The 22,798-nt window shown below is 38.5% G+C and overlaps 1 protein-coding gene across 2 annotated transcripts in view; it reads left to right on the top strand.

The window, feature by feature from the left end:
- Nucleotides 1-22,798, top strand: part of USP25 (ubiquitin specific peptidase 25) — a 97,959-nt gene that overhangs the window by 6,494 nt on the left and 68,667 nt on the right. For both annotated transcript variants that reach the window (XM_037377838.1, XM_037377837.1), the window contains exons 2-3: nt 15,239-15,316; nt 16,398-16,542. In XM_037377838.1, coding sequence (XP_037233735.1) covers nt 15,239-15,316; nt 16,398-16,542 — 223 coding nt within the window. The remainder of the gene's footprint in view (nt 1-15,238; nt 15,317-16,397; nt 16,543-22,798) is intronic.

Raw genomic sequence — 22,798 nt, 5'->3', positions numbered from 1 at the left:
GAATAGTAGTTCAGTTTCACTAATTCAGTGAAACTAACATAACTCGCATGTGACTTCTGCCAGAGAGCTAAGTGTACAATAGGTGGGGTGGTAACTCCTTCCATTCACTTTGGAACTGTGGTGCGCATAAAGTTCTAGTTAACGGGTGCTCAAGTATAATTAACAGGGAAAAGCTAGTACTGTAAATATCAAGTTAGTTGTATGTAAAGTGTGTAAAATTGAAACTTTTCTGATAAATTCGTTTTCTCCCCCTTTTTCTTTCTTTCAAATAATAAATATAGTGATAAAGTAATCTAAAGTTGTGAGACTGAGGTAAAGATGAGGCGGTGAGATGCTTTACTGCTGAGCAGGATACAGGGACATGCTTTGTATGATGCTACAGGCTTTGGGCCAAGTAAAACGAAATACTTTTTCCTGTTTCCTGCATCACATTGGCAAATGGCATCTCTTGCTGTTTTTTTGCAAACGCTTGTAACTCTTAATTTGGCAATAAAGTGTTCTGAACAGCACATGTCTTATTTTTTAATGTTACCTTACATTAATGCTGTGCTGAATATAAATGTTGTCATAAATTGTGTTGTACCAACACACCTCAAGTAAACTTTTAGGTAGAATGGAGAGCAACTGTACTGTGTGCCATAGTTGAGGACAATCACTATTTAAAATGTTGCTTTTTTTCAACATTAAACTTTGCGTGCTTTCATTGTATTGCAGGCTTTAGATCTCTTTATCATTAGATTTCTTTAGGACTTCAGAACTTTCAAAAGACTAACTAAGGGCTCTATAGACCACTAATAGAAAACTTTCATGAAACTTCTTTTTGAGTGATCCTGTTCATACCACCTTTCTGCTCTATGATACCCTCCCAGTTTTCAGAAGTGAGTAAAGGGAATTTGAGTCTGTCTCTTTGCTGCATGGGTTACAGCTCCCTGCCTGGATATTTGGGGTGAATACACTGGTCTGTGATCTGGAGCGGCTGTGGTGTTGTGCTCCCTTCTGCTGATAGCTGCAGGGCTGTATCTTCTGGCAGAAGGGTGGTTTTAACCTACTGGACAACGTAGTAGTTTTCCTGGTGAACATGGTGCAAAATGTGTGGTTTTAGGCTTTAACATGAATAAGATGTTAAGCAACCTTTTGAGTCAATGTTGAGACTCCTGTGATGTTGAAGAAAGAATTGGGTCCTGAGATGGTATAAAGGACGGATTGGCACACTGTCATGAGTGGGGGACGCTGACAACTTCAGTCATGTGTGGCAGGCTTTGTGAGTTCTTGTCCACTTACTTATGGACTTGTTTTCCATGTATTTAGTAACATTAATGATAATCATTTGAAAATCAATGAAAGTATTCAATCTATATAGATGTAGACTCTTGCAGCTTAAGGCAGCACTGGTTTTTTTACAGTTAGGTTTTTGTAGTTTTCATTCTTTTTAATATGTTGTTGGCTACGTACTTTTGCTTATCTTCGCCATAATGGATGAAGTTCAGGAGCACGTTGAAAGCCATCAGCATGAAAGTTTTCCTGAAACCTGATGTTACCTGATGATGGGACTTTAACAGAAATAGCACTGTTGTGAGAGGTGGCAACACTAAGTGTCCACACTTTTAATGTAGCTCTCTGGAGTAAGGATGTTAGAGAGGTGGAATCCAAATAACATGTGATGTGGAACAGCTTGAAGGGTGGAGTGCAACTAGGTTAGCTTTGGAAACATTGCCTGACACAGATTTGTGTATGTAAAACATATACATATATATATATATTTTTAAAGCGCAACAGAAATATTGATATTTCTAAACTCTAATAATTTCTAAACTCTAATAGTTTTTATTCTGATATGCACAGCTGTGACTTGATGCTTTTGTTTATAGTAGGTCTCTGAATTATTTTAACTGGTCGATTCTTGCTGAAAAAAACAATGCCCTGCACAGCACTTCCTCTAAAATGATTCTATTATCAACTACCTGGCAACTGTCAAGCTTATCAAAGTTTAGGCATTGAGTAAATGCAGACACTGCTTAAATATCCTTGACTAAAGCTTTTTTAGCCATCAGGTGAAAACATATTTTTAAGCTTTACAATAAGCACACGTAGACAGAATAATGTATTTGATAGAAGCTTTTCAGAGGGGCATTAGCGTTTTGAAGGCATGATCCATAGCTGTTTAAATTTTATTGACCCTGGTATCTTATCGTGGTCTAGGCAGAATTTATGGAAATTAATGCACGTGATATAGTGACATTATATACACCTCTGTGGCTCCTTCCTACAAACTGACAATTCATTGTTTCCCTCATGTTGTACCCCATAATCCAGAGGGCTCCCTTTAATTAGAACAAGGTGTTCACCTGACATTAGGGTCTGAGATGTAAAAATTTTGGTTTGTGAATTGTGTAGCTGTATTTAATGCTATCTGTTACTTTTGATGAACAGTAAATACTGGGCTTGAGTTTGTGCGTGGTTTCTGTGATAGCTGTTCTTCTCACAGCTGTACGACTTCAAGAAAAGTCAGGTACCTGTGCTGAAAATTTCTGTTCTTATTCTCAAACCACAAATTTGTTTTTCTGAATTTCAATAAAATTCAATTAAAAATCCCCACATTTTGACAAGTTGAGTTCAGCTGTGTTTTTACTAGGATTAAGCCGGACAAAAAGAAGTGTTACGTGGAAGTTGAAAATAGTATTCATTTACATTCAGGTGTATGCTTTGAGTGCTTTAAAGTAAGCATCTGGAAAAGGCTGGGTATGCACAGGCACGTGGCGTTCTTCATCATCTCTGGAAGAGGAGGAGGTGGTGAGAATAGACTCCTACTCCACTTCCCTTTTCTGTTTGGTTTCATTTCATTCCTCTGAAAATGTGCTGCTTTGAAGAAGGAATTTCTCCTCTACTCTCTTTTTTAACGCTTTCAAAAGTGCATAGGTGTAACTGGCCTGGTTAAAGGACCGAATATTGTATATTTCATTGTATCCCCAAAATCTTGTGTTATGACTGAGAAAGCATTTTATATTTTTGCAGATTTTAACCTTTGCTTTGTTTTGGTACAAAATCATAGGAAAATACATAAGAGAAAGTTGGTGGTTTTTTTTTAAGCTTGTAAATATGATTTTTTTTAATTTTTTTTAAGCTAAGTAGCTTTTGGACAGCCTACAATTTTTCCTGTTCTTGGTATTACCTACTTTCCCGTTTGTCAGCTTCTTTTCTTGAAATTTTGCATGTGTGTCTCATGTAACTTCTCACCTGTTTGATGACCGTGCTCTTTGAATTTAGACTTGCCCACTACTGTTTTCTTTTCTTACATTAGAACCTTTTAATTATTGGTGGTAGTAATTGGCAAGCTTTTTTAATTCAGGCATCTAAGCTTATAACTTTTTTTTTTTTAATAGGGTACTAGAATTAAGTCTTCTCTTTCTCTCTGTATTCCATTACTTGTTGGGAAATTAAACAATAACCAACATCTTACTGGCAACTTCTAAAAGTTCCTTCTAGTCTTGCATGTTTTTTGTGGGACTTAGTGCTAAAAGCCACAGAGCATTTCTTGTGACAGCCCTGGCTGGACTGTAATTGTCCCTTCACTTGAAGCAGACTTGGCTGCTTTTTTGGGTACAGTCAGCTGGTCTGTTGGGTAGCCTCTGGATTTATAGACAGATTGCCCCATCATCGTCAGTTCCAGCTCTTGGTAACTTGGCGTGTTACCTTGAAGCTTTTTCTGGGCCTGATTTAAAGGCAACTGGTAAATGTGCCACCTGCTGCCTAGTGCTGAGAGGGGATGTGTGTGGTGTACAGGCTCTGCTGTGCTGTTGTGGACCAGGGAAGGAGTTTGCATCAGCCTGCTATCCCCAGCAAAAATGCTGAAGACTGTTGCTTCATGACCTTACTGAGTAGAAAAGGGGTGAAGATTTTGTTGCTGGGAGTTTATTACCTCTGTTGTTGTTTGGGGAATGTGTTGGCATAACACTGTGGCTAGGAAGGCAGCGCAGAATTCAAAATTTTTATGTTTCACATCATTTTTCAGAAATGTGAACTCCTCAGAGGAGTGTTTCATACCACTTTTATGCAAGTCAGCATGTGAAGTTTCAGCTAGGTATGCAGTGATGAAGGATGGCAGAAAGTCACTACGGTATGATAGTGCCACGCTGCTGCCAAGAGTAGGGGAGACTGACAGGGCTAAGTTACAACAAACAGCAGTTGCAAACCAAAGTTGTAAGATTTTGAGACCATGTTGTCATATATTAGAATATAACATGTTCAGCTTTCTGTGGGGGCTGAGGCAAATGTGCGTTTCAATAGAAGATAATTCAAAGTTCATTAAAAAACAAAACCAAAACAAATATTCTCAAGATTAGCTTTTTTTCTTTCTCCTTGAAAGAATACATTGCTAAATTTGCTATTTCTTTGATTTTGAGGTAGTAAAATTACATGCTGATCCTCAGTGCAAATCTCAACACATCTTTAAATACTACAGTGTCTCCATTGTGTTTGAAGTTCATCTTGATTCTAATGTCATCTGCATCCATTGAGGTTACTACCTAATGAAAAGGAAAGCTGCTTGCTGACCTTCACAGGCTGACAGTCTGTGGTGTTGCAGTGGCCTTTCTGCAGGGATGCAGCACGTGCCCGTGCCTTCCTGGCGCTTGACCCAGGGAAGGCTGTCTCACCTCACCGGAGAAGCTGGAACTGCTGTCAGAAACCCATCACCTTGCGGGCAGCCTGTTAAATACTGTCCTGGATTTTAGGTGACTTAGTTATCTGTAGTCTAGTTGTTCTGTGGAGTTTATTTGTTTTATTGCCCCCCCCCCCCCCCCCCCAAGCTAACAATGTGTGTCTCTTCACAGGAGTTTGGTTTTTTTTTTTTTTTTCTTTTTTAAATTATTAGTGGCAGGCAGGATAAGCTATTAAATATTTTTACTGAGTGCTGCAAATAAGGGTGCATGACTTTTCTGATGGAATTTAATTTTGTAATGCACCTCAGGTTAGAATTTGGGGTGATCAGTTGAGGCTGCAGGATGAGCTCACTCCTGGAAGACATCCCTGCAGTAGAGTGGAGGTACTCTCATCCACTCTTCTTCTCCAGCTCCCTGTGTTGTCTCTCCTAACTTCTTCTGGCCCTGGGAGGGGGGCAGCAGCAGGCAGCATGATCGGGAGCTGCACACTGCCTGCTCAAGCTGCTAGGGAGCCTGGGGCTGCTGCTGAGGGTGGTGGGGAGCCCTGGGGTTGGGCCCAGCTGCTGAAGGTGGCCAGGGAGGGCGGGTGTCTCTGGGTCTGAGCACACTCTGTGATCACAAAGCCCACTTTTTAGGAATTCAGGTTAGTAATTTTTTTTTTAATTGGACTAGGGGGAAAAGTCTTTATTGAAAGGCGTTCTGTTAATTTTTTTTCTTCCTATTCAAAATAGACAGCTGAGCTCTCTGCCCAAATGCGTCCTTGCTATTGAATAATAACATGGAATCTTCATAATACAGATTTATCTTAAAAATTGCAGTTTGACTTTTGTTTAGGATTTCTGGGCTATAGTAGTCTGAATTTTGTGTGGAAAAATTGTTTGTGAAACCTCCCCTGGTATTGCTTACCTAGGACACGTAGTGGAGTTGTTTGAGGTGAGGTGGGATCTTTGATACTTGTGCCATTAACAGTTGCAGTAAATTCAATCTTTCTAGGTGTGAACACCCAAACCAGGGAGCTGAGTGCAGCACACAGGGCTTCAGCCCATGCAGGAGTAGCCCTGAGCATGTGTGTTCCTTTGCAGGACTGCTGAGACATACCAGGAGCATCAGATCCCTGTTGTATGAATTTTCTATCGATTTCTTTTTGGAGTAAGTTTTCTGCAGTAGTGCCCAAGTAGGAGAAGGATTGCGAGAGTCTTCCCCCCCGGCCCCGTTTATCTCGCTAGATAAAAACAGGGTTAAAATAAAGGCAGAGAAACAACTCATTCTCATAAGGCTGCTGCTCCACAACAGTTTAATCTGGTGGAAATAGGCACAGCCTTGGTCTTGCCCTCTCCCCCCTGTGGCTCTCACAAAGTCAGCAGGAAATTAATTAAAAGCGAAGAGTGGCTTTATGATAGTTTATTGAGAGCCTGGGCTGGCTTGCTGGAGATTCAGGCAAGAGGTGGTGCTGGCTCAAAGGCAGGAGTGGCTCGTGGCCAGAGCGGGTGGCATCTGGCAACACCAGCCTAGGCTGGCCCATACTGGCAGGAGCTACTGCCTGGGAAGGGCAGCTGACTTGTCAGGAGCAGCTTGTGGTCTGACAGCCCCTTCAAATGTTATTGTTCGCAAGTATTTGCAGGGACTGGGATCCCACAGATCTGAGGACTCTTGCAGCTTTCTTGCAGCTTCCAGAGTTGGTTCTATTTTTTCCTGGAGTGTTCCTCATTATCCAGCAGGGTGAGGAAGGCGAAGGGGCTAGCTTGATGTTGTTTTCTTGGGAACTCTTACATACTGTGCAGAGCAGGGTGAGACTGGCATGATGGCTATTTGGGGGGAAAAAAAAAAACAATATCAAAAGAGCTAAACACTTGAATGGGCTGGTAGGACTGCCCTCTCAAGTTGAGATGTAGGTTTTAGCCTTTCAGTGACAGATAATAAATGGGTGATGAAAGGACTGTTGAAGAGCCTGAAAAGTGAGCTGGAATAGCTTGTGTTTGGCATGATGGATTAAACAGTGATTGGGATGTAAAGGAAAATATCTCAAAGTGGGAAGTTAAAATGTGGATCTTCACAGCGTTGTTTTAGACGTTGGAAAGACAAGATTTTTATGAATTATTTGACAGACATTCAAAAAGACATTTTTAATAGCTGCTACAGTAAAATTATGATGGCCTGGGCAATAGTCTTTCCTGCGAGGAGAAAGCTTGTGTCTTGGTGATACTGCCAGGGCAGACACTGTAAAGTGTAATGTTTAGGCATGTCTATGAACAGAAGAAAAAAATTAAGAAGGGAGCTTTTACAACAGAAAGTAGCCAGGAGTGATTGCGAAGTGTGTATGTGTATATATATGTGTGTGTATGTATGCATATGTTTATATACACAGCGAGTTAGCTGTATATCTGTTGTCCTCCAGCTGCCGCCTCCTTTCTGTCTGTGTAGTGTCACCTGTCATTGAGCCCACTGGTTTTAATGTGCTGTGGCTTGTACATGCTGTTCGCAGCTTTCTTGGTGCTGGAGTCTGAACATGTTGAGGTGGGACTGGGATGTGAACTGAGGCTGCAGCATGCCGCTGGTACGTGGTGCTGCCCAGCTGTTTTCCACGGGTGGGTTCTTGGAGGAATCCTTCAGAATTTGTACATAGTTTACAGGGAAGCTGTACTGGTGCTTTGAAAGACCCCCCTACTGCTACCAATAACGCTAATCGCCCATCAGGTTTGGATTGGAGCAGAGATATTTTTGTTAATTATTGTCACAGTTAATGGAGTGTGTAAGAATCAAAAGCGATTTTTGTAAAGCAAGTTTTCCTGTGGCCATTCCAGTGAATACAACCTGAAGTTGCAGCTAGTTAAATGAAACTAAAAATCTCATTGATTTGTATGGTAGTTAATTTTTAGAGCTGCTGTCATTAATATTGGGAAGCTCACTATTGTGCTGAGCATGGTGGTGGTTTAAAACATACAGATGTCAAAACTCAGTAACTTTACGTTTCTGACACCTTTTGTGTTTTCAGTAAGTAGTAAGGCTGTTATCGTCTCTTGATTATCAACCTTTCAGTGAAGCATGTTTAGGAGTAATCAGAGCTAGAAGTGTGAAGCTTAGCAATTCTTCACTTGAGCAACAGTGTTCATAAATCAGCTCATAACCTAATTTTAAGATAGAACTTCAATCATGTTTTTGTTGGTTGTTCGTTCTTTGGTTTGGAGGACTGATTTTCAACAATGTTACTTTGATGGAAATGACAAAAGTTTTTGAGCCAGTTAATACTACTGTTGTCATAGATCACACCATTTATTATTGTGGTCTTGTAAGTTACTTTAAACGGCTTTGCTGTCCTCCTAGTGCTTGCTCTTGCTTTGTCTTTATAGTGGCTGCTCCTGTTGCCTTCAGCCACTGTTTTCTTCGTTGTTGTTATTTTATTTTGGTTTGGGTTTTTTCAGTCGAGAAAAATGGAATGTCTTCATAATATAACCGGAACATGTTTAGTTGTAATCCAGGCAATAGACCTGCAGCGCAATTGAGTTGGAGTCCAGGGCTGAGTTTCAGTACTTCTGTGGCCTGAGGGGAAATGAGACAAAATCCACTAAATGCGTGCAAGGAAGTGTGTTTCTGTTGCTTTCAGAATGCTCTCCATGTTACTGTATCTACGTACTCGGTGGTGCCTCTTCCAGCTGCATTATTACTCGAATTCTTTAGCACCCCAGAATTTGCCTAGGAAGTTCCATATATAATGAAGTGATGCTTCCCTCTTGCTTTACTCTTCTCCCTCCTGAGCTGTGTAAGAAATCTGGTTTTAGGTTCTCATTCCTTCCCTGTGCTGTCCGTGTAAATGTGGAAGAAAGGGTGTGAGGCCACATTTCCTGCCTGTGAGTGGAAGGGTTTGGAAAGTTCCTGACTTTCTCCCTGTGAACTGACAGGGTTTACTGCTCATTGCAAGAGTATTCCCCACGTAGGTGATGATTTGGATCACATTTAACTTCTGTGATTTTGCAAGTGTGTGTAACTATCTGAGGTGGGTTTGCCTTATATTTACTGTCAGTAAATACAAACCAAACTCCTCAAGCCTCTCTAAAATCTCATTTGGAAAAGATTAAATATTTGCTTGAATTAAAATAAATTTGTGTTAGATGTTAAGAGTAAATGAGAGTTCATTTTTTTTTTGGGGGGGGCAGGCGGGGGGCTGCATATGTAAGGCTCGGAATAGCGACTGTTTACATGAATGCATGCTCTTGTGTTGTGTAGAAACCTTAATATCAAATCTTGACGTTCCTTGAAAAGTCACTTGTTAAAGCATTTTCAGTTGAAGCAGTACAGCTTTGTTACTGCCCATGGAAGCCATAGAAATATGGTGAAAGTGTTCTGAGTGTTGTCTTATAAAGAATAGAGGTTATATAGCACAATGACTAAGACGAATCCTTCCTTTACTTTTTCGGGGGGGACGGGGACGACACGACGGGACGGGGACTGTATGCATATAAGTAATGCACTCAAGCCTCTTCCCCATTAAACTTTTGTTTGGTCCAGGCTGTTGCTGGCTGAAAGTTACTGCCCTACAGTGTGCCCTTTTGCCTCCTTGAAGTAAGTGTGCTTTCAGTCCAGTTGCAGGTGGGTAATTACCTACCTTGCACAAGCTGCTGCTGTAATTGGCAGGTGTTGGCAGGCTGTGCAGAGCAGTCCCAGACTGAGAGTCTGCGGTCTCTGTGCATGTCCTTTGCTCCCCACAGGTGATTTTGTCCAAGCCAAAGCTGAGATACATTTTCCATTTAGGTGCGTATAAAAATATATATTTACCTACTTTCTTAGAGGGTACAGTGTCATGTAAGAGGTTTTTCTTTTTGTGACCAAATGAAAGGAAACCAACCCAGTTAGTAGATACCAGGCAAGGGAACTGAATTAATTGTGCTTTAGGAGGTACTGTAACAATGAATGCCTTCAACCAGTGCAGAGATTTAACTTGGTCTTTGCATTAGCAAAATACTGCTTCTATATACATATGCCTACTTTTAAATTTACCTATTTAGATATGTATGTTCATTTTGCACACACGCACACAGAAAAACCTTGAGGACAGAGGTGGTGAGAGCAAAGACATGCAGCGAAGCCTTCTGGAGCTGACTGTGTGTTTCCTCTGTTTCAGCTTAGCATCTTCATGGAAGGAGTCAATATTTATTTGCCTATTTGGAACTTGACCAACAGTTTATTTAGAAGGTGGTTAATGTATCTGCATTGCTGGAAGCCATAATACTTAGCAGTGTATGTGGGCCTTTTAACTGTTCCTGGGAGATATGATTAATGTGGCAGAAAATGACATTCACAGTAGTAATTGAGGGTCTTTAGTATGCTTGTCTTTTGTATGTTAACTATTCTTCATTTGTTTGTTTGTAGCAGAAACTTAAATCCTTTTTATAGAGGATTACATTCTTCTAATCTCTGTGTTCTCATTACAGCAACATCATATGAGGAAACTAGCTTATTAGTTGTCTGCAGACAGTCTGCAGCTCAGGTTACAGTAGACTTGTCTTTAATATAAAATATTTTGTACAGTGTCATTTGGGTTTTCCTCCAACAAATAGCTCTTCTAAATCGGTGTTCCACTGGAAAGCAAAGTAAGCATTTTTTGTGTGAAGGGACTGAGTCAGGATGCTGTTCTTGGCGTTTGCATTTTTCCCTTTCTTTTTGTCTCTAGTACAAGTGTTCAACCCTTGAGAAGGAAGGGATTTCTGTAGTTAGTTTTCATTATGTCCTATTTAAATGAACTGTGTAGTGAGGCAGTAGGCCCTGATTTCTTCTGGTAGTGGTTGGACCATCTTGTTTATTACTAAACATGAGACTTTTTCTGTGCTTGGAAACTGAAGAGGGTTGTTCTGTCTTCTAAGTTTGAAAATGCTTGTGTTACAAATAAAAATATTTGGATGTTTGCATGAATAAAGCCAAAGCTTACATATAATTCTTCAGAAGCTGCAGAGATGAGAAAATAAACAGATCAAAAGGTGGCTAACTTTTTTTCCCAAATTTATCTGCAGTATGATTCAGAATTAGTCAAATTGAGATTTACCTTTTTTCTGTAATTTAGCTTTTTGCTGTGATTTTTGATAAGTTGTCAGAGTTTACAGTACTGTTGTGGAACTAATTTGCGTGCAGTATCTCCCTAAGCAGATAATAGTACAGATCCTTTTCTGCTTCACTAGCTGGCACAGCTACTGAATATGCTATTGTGTGAGGTTATAAACCAGATAATCTTAATTGGGCATTTCCTGAGAGGAGGGGAGGAATGGCTGAAAAAGGAAAGAATTGGAAATAAGGGCATGTATTCCTAATACACAAATTTGGCATCCATCCAGGAAAATGGGAGAATTTCCTGTTAGTTAACATCTTCCAAGAGCTAAAAGCCTGGAGATACATATTGCATACCTCGGAGAGCCAGAGGGAAGGGGGAAGGCTGGGAATAGGTCATGCATGAAAGCCCCAGGGAACTGATTACTGCTTGGTGTGGTGGGACTGAGGGGTGTGAGCAGCTGGATCTCAGGGCGGCTATAGCATCAGTGAGCCATCCCCTTTGTCAGGCCAGGGATTTGGGTTACCCTCTAGCACTTGCACCGGCAGGGTCTGGTGTCATAGGCAGAGTCCTGGAGCTGGTTTAGAACTGAGTCAAATGCAGATCAAGCTACGTGGAGTGTGTGTGTGTGTATGTCGTGTATATGTGTGCACATATATTGTAACGCATTTGGTGCTGCACTGTAGATATATGTGGAGTCCTGACTACTAAACTGGAGAATCTGTGCTATAGATAAACTATGGAATCACTCGTAAGTTTGAGGAAAGGATGGCGAACAGAAGTGGGTATAAGCGAATAGGATCCAAAAGAATTTCAGTAGTTGCACCTGGTTCTGTTGGAATGATCTTTTTGGATCTGCGTTTGAAGAGGGAGGTTGCTTATTAAATTGAATTAATGGACAGTGAGTTATAATTCAGAATTTGAGCCTCTCCTAATGCAAGGTTGGAAAAAGAGGGAATCGGGGAAGAGTTGTATTGAAAAAAGATGGCAACTTTTTTCTGTAGTTGTGTTCTGAATCTTCCCTCACTGACCTGACACATTAGTATAGATGCTTCAGACAATTGTAAATACTTGTATGCCACCACCTTTGGGTTTTGGATTTGCTTTAGTGTAGGGTGAGCTCTTTCGGGTATTTTTGTATTTTTGGTAAGCCTTTGAGTGAATCAAGATCATAATTGTTGAGAGTATCTACATTAGTGTTTGGGGATACTTGAGGTTCTATATGCTACAGTCACTTCAGCTCAAGTTAGCATGAGCTCTGGGAAAAGTAAAGCTTCTAGGGTAGATGTAATCAGAAGGAGCATTAATAGGAGTAAGGAGAGTGGCTCACTTTGTATGTAGAAGTCCTAAGTATTATATTAAATATTAGTTACAGTACAGAAGGGACTTAACTATTTAACAGTTGCATTAGAAATTGATGTCTGAACTTCGGTCATGGGTAACAGTGAAATATTTTTTTTTAAATCATCTATTGTACTAGAGGAGTGTAATTCAAAACAAATAAACTTTACCCATTTTGACTTCTGCAGTCTAGTACAGATGCACTAAATTAGTTACATCAAGAACTAAGTAGTATTAGCTCTCTGAATTTAGGTATGATTGTATTTCACAAACTTTGTAAGTGAAAAGAAAAACAGAAAAGAAAATTGGATCTCACACCCTTGATTAATGAATGAAGTTTGATAGTAGTTGCCTGCACTGTCATTTGTAATGAAAAGAAATATAATTACCTGTGTTAATACAGTTTCATGGGTGGTAACATATCAATATAACAGTAAAGGAGAATAATGGCAAAGTTAAACATGCAGTTGCAGGAAAGGTCTGTGTGCAGTAGAGATTGTCAGCTATATTAGATTTGAGAGGATGAGGGGAACATGGTGAATGTGTGGAAGAGAAGGCCACCAGTCAAATGGTGCCTTAAGAAGTTTTTAGCCGCCTTACGCAGTTTTATAATTGTTTCTGAAGTCCTGTTAGTCTGTTGGCAGGTATTAAGAGAACATATCGATCAGGTGGAAACAACTTAAATTACACTGGTTTTGTTGCTTTGTTTTTATGTTTTGTCCTTCCCCTTCTAGGAAGGAAATTTTATCGTCATTCTTTAACTTATGTGTGATTTGAAGCTCAGTTAGAGTTTAATGGCAGCTTGTCCATGTTTACCTGAAGAGCCAGTAATGTCTAAGCCAAGTGTTTGTGACCCCAGAGCAGTTCAGGTCCCCTTAAAGGTATTTGGGACAACTGCTAATTTTCCTCTTAATTTTTGTCAGTTGTAACTAGGATGCTTATATAGTCTCTGTGTTGTTCAATTAACTACCAGTTAGAAATTTTGGAGCTGAGTGCCTTAAATCTACTTTTTTTTTTTAAGGCCAAGAGTTTAGGTACGTAAATTGTTGCTTGATGAGAAAGCAGCATCCCTGGGCCTGGTTCTGATCTGCTAAATGTCTATGTCCTTGGGAAGGGGACCTCAAACCACAGCTTTGCACTGCAATACTGAAATCTGTGTATAAACTACAGATGGCTAGGTTTATAAGTCACAGCTGTGCTCATAAGTTAACAGCCAATATTTTGAACTGCGAAGAGATTCTTTGTTGGTAAACTGTGTCTCTTCTGTCTTTTCCAAATCTCTGTGAACAATGAATATCCTCCAGTCAGCCTTTCCAAGTGTTGTATATATTGTGGAAGATACATAAAACCATTATAACTTGTTGTTATAATAATTGATAGTGAAACTATTTTCTGCTTTATAAACTGTCGCATTAGTAGCAAATACAAAAAGAAATCCCTTTTGCTGCCATGCACTGCCCTTGAATTGCTCCTGCTGATTTTAATGCTGTTGTAATTACTTTTCCCAAATATTCTGTTTCTATTCTTTGCTTCTTGCCAGACCCAGGGGCAGAAAAGCAACTTTACAGGGGAAACAAGTCCTGCCTTTGTACAGTGCTATGAAATGCACAGAGTAAACAAATGAGGGGGTGAGGGATGGGGATAGAGTGGGAGTTTGTCCTCCTGCTTCACTTCACTTTTCTTGTGCCAATAGCAGGGTTTTTAAAAAGAAAAGGAAGAAAAAAAAAAGGCAAATTGGATTGTTAGAAGCGTCCCTTAGGATCATAAATGAAGAAAAGATTGTGTATGTAATTCATAAACATCCTGAACTATACGCCTTCTATTTCAACTTATTAGGGCATGAAGTAGTGCCTGCCAGGTTAATTTCACACTGGGGAATTCAGCATTCATGCAGTTCTTAATTTCCTCCTCTATACAAAGCTGTGATAAGGAGAGAATAAGGGTATTGGAATATTTGATTCCAAATAATTAATTTTAAAAAGAAGTGTTTTAGAAGTAGCTGCAAGACAATTGTAGTTATTTATTCTTTTTAATTGAATTTGGAGCATAACAGGAGAATATTTATTTGTCACTGATAGGAAATACGCTTTTTGTCTAACAAACAAAATGCTGTACTTTACAAAATACTCTTTTATAGATGAAATTATTGTTTTGAGTTCAGGATGTGGTGGGCAGACAATAAAAAAGAAACCACTTGCAAATACCGCCAAGCTTTTCTCCTTTTCCCATCTGCCAAAAGAAAAGTGATATTTGTTAGTATGGAACAATGGTCAGCCCTCTGTTTTCATTGTCTTAATGGTTAAGATGATTTAATGTTTAACTGGAGTTCAAGGATTGTTCTAGCCTAGTGCCTGCTTTTTGCTTCTGTGATGTGCTGTCTGAGCATGAGCGGAGGGAATGTTGGATCTAAACAGGAGTGGGACCAGGCTTTTGTTAAAAAAAAAAAAAAAAAAAAAGCCTCAAAAATCTTATGAAGTGATTTAAGAGACCTAGAACCTTTTATTCTCCTTTAACTCCATCTGTTACTTTAAACTCAGTCATGGGTGCTGACTGGTGGTGTGATTTGGGACAGTTGGATTCAACTGGTGTTGGAAGGCAGTTAAGGTGGATTCCTAAGGTTTTGGTTTATTCTTGAGAAACTGTATTTCATGTGGACATTTTTATAAGACTTCTCTTAAAATACTGAAATGATCAGTAGAGATGAATTTATTTGGTTTTGGGTTGGTATGGCTGGGAATTATGTATGTTAGGGAAATAATGGGGTGAGAATAATTGAGAGCTGAAGACATTGGTTTTGGTGGGAGTTCAGTCAGCTATTCCCCCTACTGCCTTTGAAGACCAAGCTATGGAATTTTATTTGTTCAGGAGGGTCAATTGGAGCTTCATATAGGTTGCTTAAACCCATCTTGCATAAGCTCACCCATTGTCAATTTTTTTCTTTTTTTTTTTTTTAAAAAAAAAAAAAAAAAAAAAACACAAACCAAAAAAACCCCAAACCACCAGACTGTTACATTTGGGAATTAAAAGTGCCCAAGTTGCAGAAACTAAGAGAAGCTTGAATAATGAAGGTTCTACCCCTTTGTGGTGCATAAAGCTTATATATGGGGATACTTTTAATGTTTGCAGAAAAGCATATTCTTGTAAGTAATTGGTTTTGCTGTTATTTGGCTCCTACCTTATTTTGATGATCTGTTTTTGTTTTTAGCACCAGCAAACATTTTTAAATCAGCTGAGGGAGATCACTGGTATCAATGACATCCAGGTACTACAACAAGCACTGAAGGTAAGATGGATGTCTGACTTATAGCAGAACATATATATCTTAACTGCCTCTGAAAGCCATAAACCCCACCCCTTCTTACTCTTGTTTTCCCTTCCTTCCCAGCTTGAATACTTTTTAGATTTATTTCAGGGGAAAAAAGGTAATAATGATGGCTTGTTCACTTTAGAACGAATCTTGATCGCTTCTGCTACAGACATAAAAATTAATCTGCTGTTCAAAAATGAAAAGATAGGAATGGTTTGACTTGCCTTTAACCTTTGGCTAAAGTGTTTTGAAATACCGTGGTGCTACTGCAACTGGTCAACTCCTGATGGGTTAAGTATTGTTTCTTGTCAAGATGTAGTTGAGTTTTCTATTATGCACAGGTCCTGTTCAGTATGTAGAATGAAGAACTTGAATTTGCCACTCTTTGCTAATTTGCTATTGCTTCACTGTATTTTCAACCATTGTAAATTCTTTCATAGCACAGAAGAGTTCTTTGATGCAAGTAAAGAATGGCAGGTCTCGCTGTGTTCTGTTTCCACAAATACATATATATGCGCATATATATATATATAAAAATTAAAAAAAAGAAGAAGCCTTGTTTCCCTCAGGCAGAGCTTTTTAGCCATTTATACATAGTAAATGAGGATTTAGTGAATTTAAATCATATATACATATAGCTGTTTCTTCAGATTCAGCATAAATCACAACTGCCCCTCAAAAGCCAGTATTTCTTGCTTTAAAAATGAAATGGTAGATTTTCAGAAGAATTTAGCTTCTGTTAAGTCTGTGAGTGTGTGTTGGTTATGCTTGTTGAGGGATTGACTTGCACTACAAGACCTTTAATTTTTTTTCTGAAATAAATGGATTTCTACCAAAGTAAATTTTTACAATATATTTTATCTTTCTGTTGGTTAAAAATGGTGAAGTATACAGAATATGTAAAATTTGGAAACTTTCTTTTCTAATCATATTTCACCTGAAAATACAATGTGTCATTGATCTTGTAAGTTGCTTGTAACGTTGACCTTTGTTGTTAGGAAAAATTATAAAAGGGTGAGGGGACTTTCTCACTTTTTTGTTTTGTTGACGCTTAAAGGACAGCAATGGTAATCTGGAGTTGGCTGTGGCCTTCCTCACCGCAAAGAATGCCAAGGTTCCCCAGGTAGAGGAGGCAACTTACTATCAAACAGCCCTTCCTGGAAATGACAGATACATCAGCGTGGGCAGCCAGGCAGACACCAGTAGGTATTTTTTCTTTTTTTAAGTTTAATTTCAAGGCAAGGAAGCTAAAAACTTGCCTGTGAGATGACTGTTAATCTGCTGATGATTCTTACTTAACAATTTTTAGATAGATATGTATTCTTTCTTTCCTTATTTCAGTATAATTTTTATTTGAGATACCCTTAAGTATTACCTTTACATGTGTGTATGGTATTGATCAGAGGATGAGTAACTGGGTTTTCAGTCTTTGGTGTTCGGTTGTGTGTGGTTTTTTTTGGGTTTTTTTTTCTGTTTCCCTCCCCCATTATAGGATTTATTTTGGGGCCATGCAGTAAATAATTAAAGACAAAAGCTGGGTACGCTTCTGTCAAAATAATTGGAGAACAATCTGTGAATGTCTCTTAACACACTAAAGCTTAATATGCTTAGAAGTAGCTTCTCCCTGAAAGGGATGACTTTCCTAAACGGAGAAATGAGAGGTTAGGTGTGCATTTTATAGCAAAAGATAGGTTTATTGTATGTGAAATTAATATTAAAATTTAATTAATTTTAATCAGTTTTATTTAGTTGATACCAGAGGTCTCTCAACGTTGCAGGTTTTATTCCTTTACTTAAGTGCATAGTTATTTTTAGGGGGGGGGGGGAAGTGTGTTAAATGTGTTAAACATGTTAAATGTCTTCTGCAAATGAGTATGGGAAATAACATGAAAGAAAAAGTCAAAGGAAGTTTTGTGGTGGGATTTCTGTAAAATCTGAAGTTTCTTGATACTGTATTTACATTTCAACATTCTAAATATAGATGTGGAATATTTTAATATTCACTGATCCTTTGACTACATATGTAGTACATATATGTAGCTTTTGTTAAATGAGTAGAATTAGCTTCACCCACAGCAGGATTTTCTTTTTCCCCTTCATTTCACTGATCCTAGGGTGGCTATGGTGGCACCATTATAAAGCAGTTTAGTTACATCTCCTTGTGAGTTGTACAATTGTCTGTCTCTGGCACCTTGACATAAACATCTCTTTTAACCTTTTTTTTTTTTTATAAATTAAAGATGAGTTTATTCTCAATATCTCACATTCTGAAAACTGCATTTTAATCCTTGGTATTACTAGCAACTCCATATAAAGTGCCCTGAGTGTATTATAAGTAGTTGCATTATCCTCTGAATAAGGTGTAGGAGTGGTTTGGGTTTTTTTTATTGTGTTTTTTTTTGGTTTTTTTCTTCTTTTCCCTCCTTTGAAAAGAAAACACGCACAAAACTCCACATGTATTTAGTTTTCGAAGTCAGAAAATTGACATTGTTGAAATTAGTCTGTTTCCTCAAACTTACCACTGTTGTTGTAGCCTCCAGTACTGAATATCTACTATGACAGTGGAATAGTAAGCTGGATTCTCTTGCAGTCTGTGTTTAATTAGATTTATTAGCAATCCCATTAATAGAAGTGTTTAGTTTTGGTGTCACTTACTCTGCTATGCAACCTTATTGAAGATAGGAGGTGGCAACGGATATGAGAAGGAAGAGTCAAGCCTGCAGAGTCTACATTACCTGTGGCTGATGGTCAGACTGAAAAGAGTGAGTCTTGGTTGCCTGTTTCCAAGCTGAAATTCAGGATTCTCTTCTCTTTTCTGGAAGGCTGAAGACAGACCCAGATTCTTTACAGTTATATAGTACTACAAGTCAGTAATCGAGAAGTGCCAGCTGCTGTGCAGAAAGCAGATGCTTTTTTTTTGTTGTTACGTCTTTAAAGTCTGGTCCGATCCTCATTGGTGACAAAGATGAGAGGCCTTTGCTCTTTTAGTTGTACTGAAAACATGTCATGAGATAAAGGCATCCTGGCCAACTTTTCTTCACATTGGAGGACTTAAGGGGCGAGAACTAAACACCTAAAGCAGAAAAGTCTAAACCAGTCTGATCATAGAGGCTGCCCCGCTCTGCCCCTGAGAGGTAGTGAAAGCTTCTTGCATAAACCTACAGTTCTTTCTGTTGTGATCTGCTTGCCTGTAATAATTTTGGTTATGAATTTAAAAAACGCAGTACACCTAAAATGCACAAGTTTCAGGGCCCAGTGTTAGTACATACTGCCATGTAAGGGAGAATCGTGAAAGACAGTGGGTGGGTTGAGAGAAGAGAATGCAAGGGTGGACATAGACGGAAAACATTCAGCAATGATAGCTCCAACCATCAACGCTCCCTTCTGCAAAGAACACTACTAGTGGTTCTCAGTAAATGTACTGTGTTGCTGACAGTATCTTGCCTTTCAAATTTGACTGCCTTTTGCTATCTCATCTAGGTATAATTACATGAAGATAATTATAAGTCACCCTTTACTGTTCCTTACTGCTTAACTACCTCTGTGCATTTGGAATTTACGTTGTTGTAAGTCACTGAGCTTCATGGTCCCACCAAGTTAAGTCATCCAGACTGGGAGTGAGAGACAGAGATAAATACCAGAACTGTCTTTTATGCCAGAGAAAACCTCCAGCCACTTAGAAAGGCTTTTGAATGTATGCCTTCCACAAAGGCATTCTGCAAGCTTGACTGATTAAGTTTCTTTGAAACAGTTACTTAGTTAAGAGGTAAAAATGTATATGTGTAACTTAACAGTCTGTGATTAGCCTGGATTGTGCAGTGGCTCTTCCAAATGACAGTGGTCATTCAGCTGTTTAAGAGTTGCATCCTGTATGTTAGGAGTGATTATTCTCTTATTAGCAAATGCAGCATTTCAGCAGCTTCAAAATATTGATAAGTTTGCATAAAATTTACTCCATCTTTAAAAGCAAAGGTTGACTTGCACAATCAGTGTTATTCATGATGTTTGCCTTTTTTGCCTTCAAAATGGCATGTGCGAGCACCTGCAAGCATAACTTTTTCACATCAAGTGATGCATGCTTTATCTGATCCCTTTGCAGAGGTGGTGTTACTCTTAGGACTATGGGTTTTTGGGTTGTGATGGTTTTTTTTTTCCTTCCTGCAATCTGTTAGTGGGCAAAAAGTACTTAAGGATTAGGGTTGCAATGTACAAATGAACACATTTTAATCGAAGATCACTGCATATGTTCTGCTTAGTAGCATAAGTCCTAGGCAGTGCACTTAAAGCAAAATGATAGTTCAGCAATGCTTTTCAATATTTTAACTTTCTTGATTTCACTAGAAACCTTCTCTCTTTTTTTTTTTTTTTTTTTCCTTCTCTTTTGAAGTAATTCAGTGTGTGTTCTTCTGTGGTTGCACAACAGAACTGTTTCATTGATAAGCATATATCCATTTCCATCTTATTATTTATGAAACTTGCAGAACCGGGTTAAAGGAAGCAGCAGCATGAAGATTTATTTTAGAACTTGTATTGTCTTCAAGTGAAATAGCTGTCAAGACAAGTTCTCCCCTTCCTTTCTTTTGAAAACTCAAAACTCTTTTCACAAATACTGAAGTATTAGTCTTCAGAATTGCACATTCCAAAGCCGAAACAAAAGATTTCAAGCCCTTTCATAAGGACATGGTACAATGTAACTAGAAAATGCCACATACACCAGCTTGAAGGTTGTAGACTTCATTGTTTCTGGGGACCTGCCTTTTTATATATTCCTGTCCCCAGAGTTTGAGCCTTTGCATAAGTTTCAGAACTCATTCAGTCAACTCTTCCCAATAGGGTAGACTTAACCACACCTAAATCCTCCCGAAGTGATGTTTATATAACATTTCTTAAAAACCATTCTTTTCTAGAGACTGAAAAGTTTATAGAGTGATTTATTATGGTGCTTCACTGTCCTTACTTTTAAACTCCTAATGTCTTGCCTAAATCCCTCATGCTTCAGGTTAAGTCCTTTATTCTTTGGGCTGTCCCCTGTGGAGATGGTAGTACACTTCATTCCTTTTATCTCAGATGTAAGTGTTGTATGTTCAAAGACAGTGTATCATAATGGCCCCTCAGACTTTTATCAGATCTAAACTCAACGGCTGAAATTCTTTCCAAGTCTTTGGATGTACATCCTGTACCTATTGTCAGTGTTTTTCTCTTCTGAACCTTCTCTAGTAGTTCTGCCTTTTTTGTAAACTGTGGCACTGAAAACAATAAGCAAGACTTCAGCTGAGTTCTTAAGAAAAAATGGGTGAATCTCTATAAATGTCCCTGTAGTACTTTGGCAGTATACCTTAGTGTAACACTTCAAATTTTCTTCAGTGCTGTGGTGATGTGAATTGCAGGTTGAATGTGAATTAGCTGTAGCTCCTAAACCCTTCTTTCCACAAGTCCTAGTCAGTCCTCATTCTATGCATTTTATTGTTTCTGTGAGTAAAACTTGACACTAGTTTCTTCTGTCACCTTACCTAACTCAGGTATCACTATGTGTCTTCATGACATTTCCTTCTATTTCAGGGATTATTTGTGTCATCTCCATCCAGGTTCCTGGGAGTGTCTCCAGCTTGGTGTGGTGGAGTCCCTGCTTCAAAATGTCAGGACTTTTGTACCTTGAGGTCCTCCTTTCGTGTTACATATTCACTTGTTTATTTGTTCCATGACTATGTCTCTCCTTGCCATCCCTGTCAGTGTGAGAATCATTAATTTAAGGTATTACCATCCTAGAACAGTGTAAATGCAGCTGAGATGAAGAAGTTCCTGTAAGATCGTGGTGGCCAACGTTTGCTAGCTCTTTCATCAGTAGAGCTGTTTGGGTTGGCTAACTAGTTGCTGAGTAGCTGTGTATTCTTTCCTCATCCAGTTACAATGAAATTTGGCATATACAGCCATGTAAATTCCCTTAAATCTTCATGTGGGATTCTCAGGCAATCATGATGTTTAACATCACAGAATAGATGGTAGAATACATGATTTTGCATAGCTCTGATTGTAATAAACAAAGCTAATGTAGTCTCAATTTTTTGTTTTTTTTTCTTTTCTTTTTATATTGTTGGTGTGTTGAAATTGGAGCCTTGCTGCTGGATTTCCATACTTGGTACCTGTCCATTGAACCCATCAGACCTGCCCTTTCGTTTTCCTCTCCCTGTGCCAGCAGTTGCATTATTGTGGTTGTTCATTGCCTGTCCCTGGGTTCAATTGCTACTTCAGATCTGTCCCTTATGCTGAGTTTCCCCAGTTGCTTAAATTTGAAGTTCCTATTCTTTGTCTCCTCCTGGTATAAGTAACAAGTTAATAATACAGTAATTGTTTTAATGACCCAGGCCATTACCAAGTAAGAACCGTTTATTTCAATGATGATAGAAACTTCCTAAGTAAACAGATTCATAAGGTTTTTTTACAAAAGACAGAAGGTACGCGGGGATAGATAGACATAGTGTGTGCATTTACTATATATACACTAGTATATTTGTCACAAATTTCAATATACAGCTTAAAATTGATTTGTAGTATTATAAATGGTGTCAGACTCTCTGGATCTTAGGTTCCAGAAGCACACATTATTATATAATAATGTTGTAAACAGAAACTAAATTTCTTAGGAAAACAGTTGATTAGTTCTGGATGTTAATTTTACTTGAATAAACATCATGAATACAGTAAGCCAGACTGTTTTGATGAGCAGTTTCTTCATTCATAAAGAATTTTTTCAGAAGCAAACTTTTTTATTTAGTAGTCATGTCTTAATTAAGAACGTTTGCATTTTCTAAGGCTATGGGATATACAGTAAGAAGTACTTTTGTGAGTATGAGCCAGTGAGAACTAAAGTGTTCTGTGGCCTAAATCAGAGGATTATTACAAAATCGACATGTGTAAATGTAAGTTGGGTAACTATAAATTTGGAGAAGTAGCATTATTCTTACTAACTTTTATCAAATACGTCCTTCAGCCTATCACATGAAACTCGTGTGTGTCTGATAAATACTTCGAATGAAAGTCAGCTTTTTTCTTTTTGCTTCAAACTCAGACCTCGAAATCGGTTGATCAGATAGGAAACTTCAGTAGATGAGTTTCTTGAATGAATTCCACCACTAATTGCTGTAAAATAAAATCATAGGTTTGCATTTAACACTATAACATTGAAGTGAAATATGTATTTTAAAACTAGGTTAATGTTGAATTTATTATGATTGTGCGAGAAGACAAAGTGATCATACATGTGCTTGAAAATTGGATATCTTTTCACTAAAAAAAAAATAAATCCCCATGTAAGAATTCACAAAAGATGAAGCTATTTTAAAGTAAAATAAAAAAAAAACCTGCATGAATTTCATGTAGTATATGTAAATTTGTGTAATCTGTAACCAACTGACAGGAGTGGAAACTATGGAGGCAAGCTGTTTTTTTGTTTTTAAAGAG

This window comes from Falco rusticolus, chromosome 2 (assembly GCF_015220075.1).
Source record: "Falco rusticolus isolate bFalRus1 chromosome 2, bFalRus1.pri, whole genome shotgun sequence".
NCBI lineage: Eukaryota > Metazoa > Chordata > Aves > Falconiformes > Falconidae > Falco > Falco rusticolus.
Note: the sequence above shows the minus strand (reverse complement) of the source record. Positions and strands in the feature narration are given on the sequence as shown.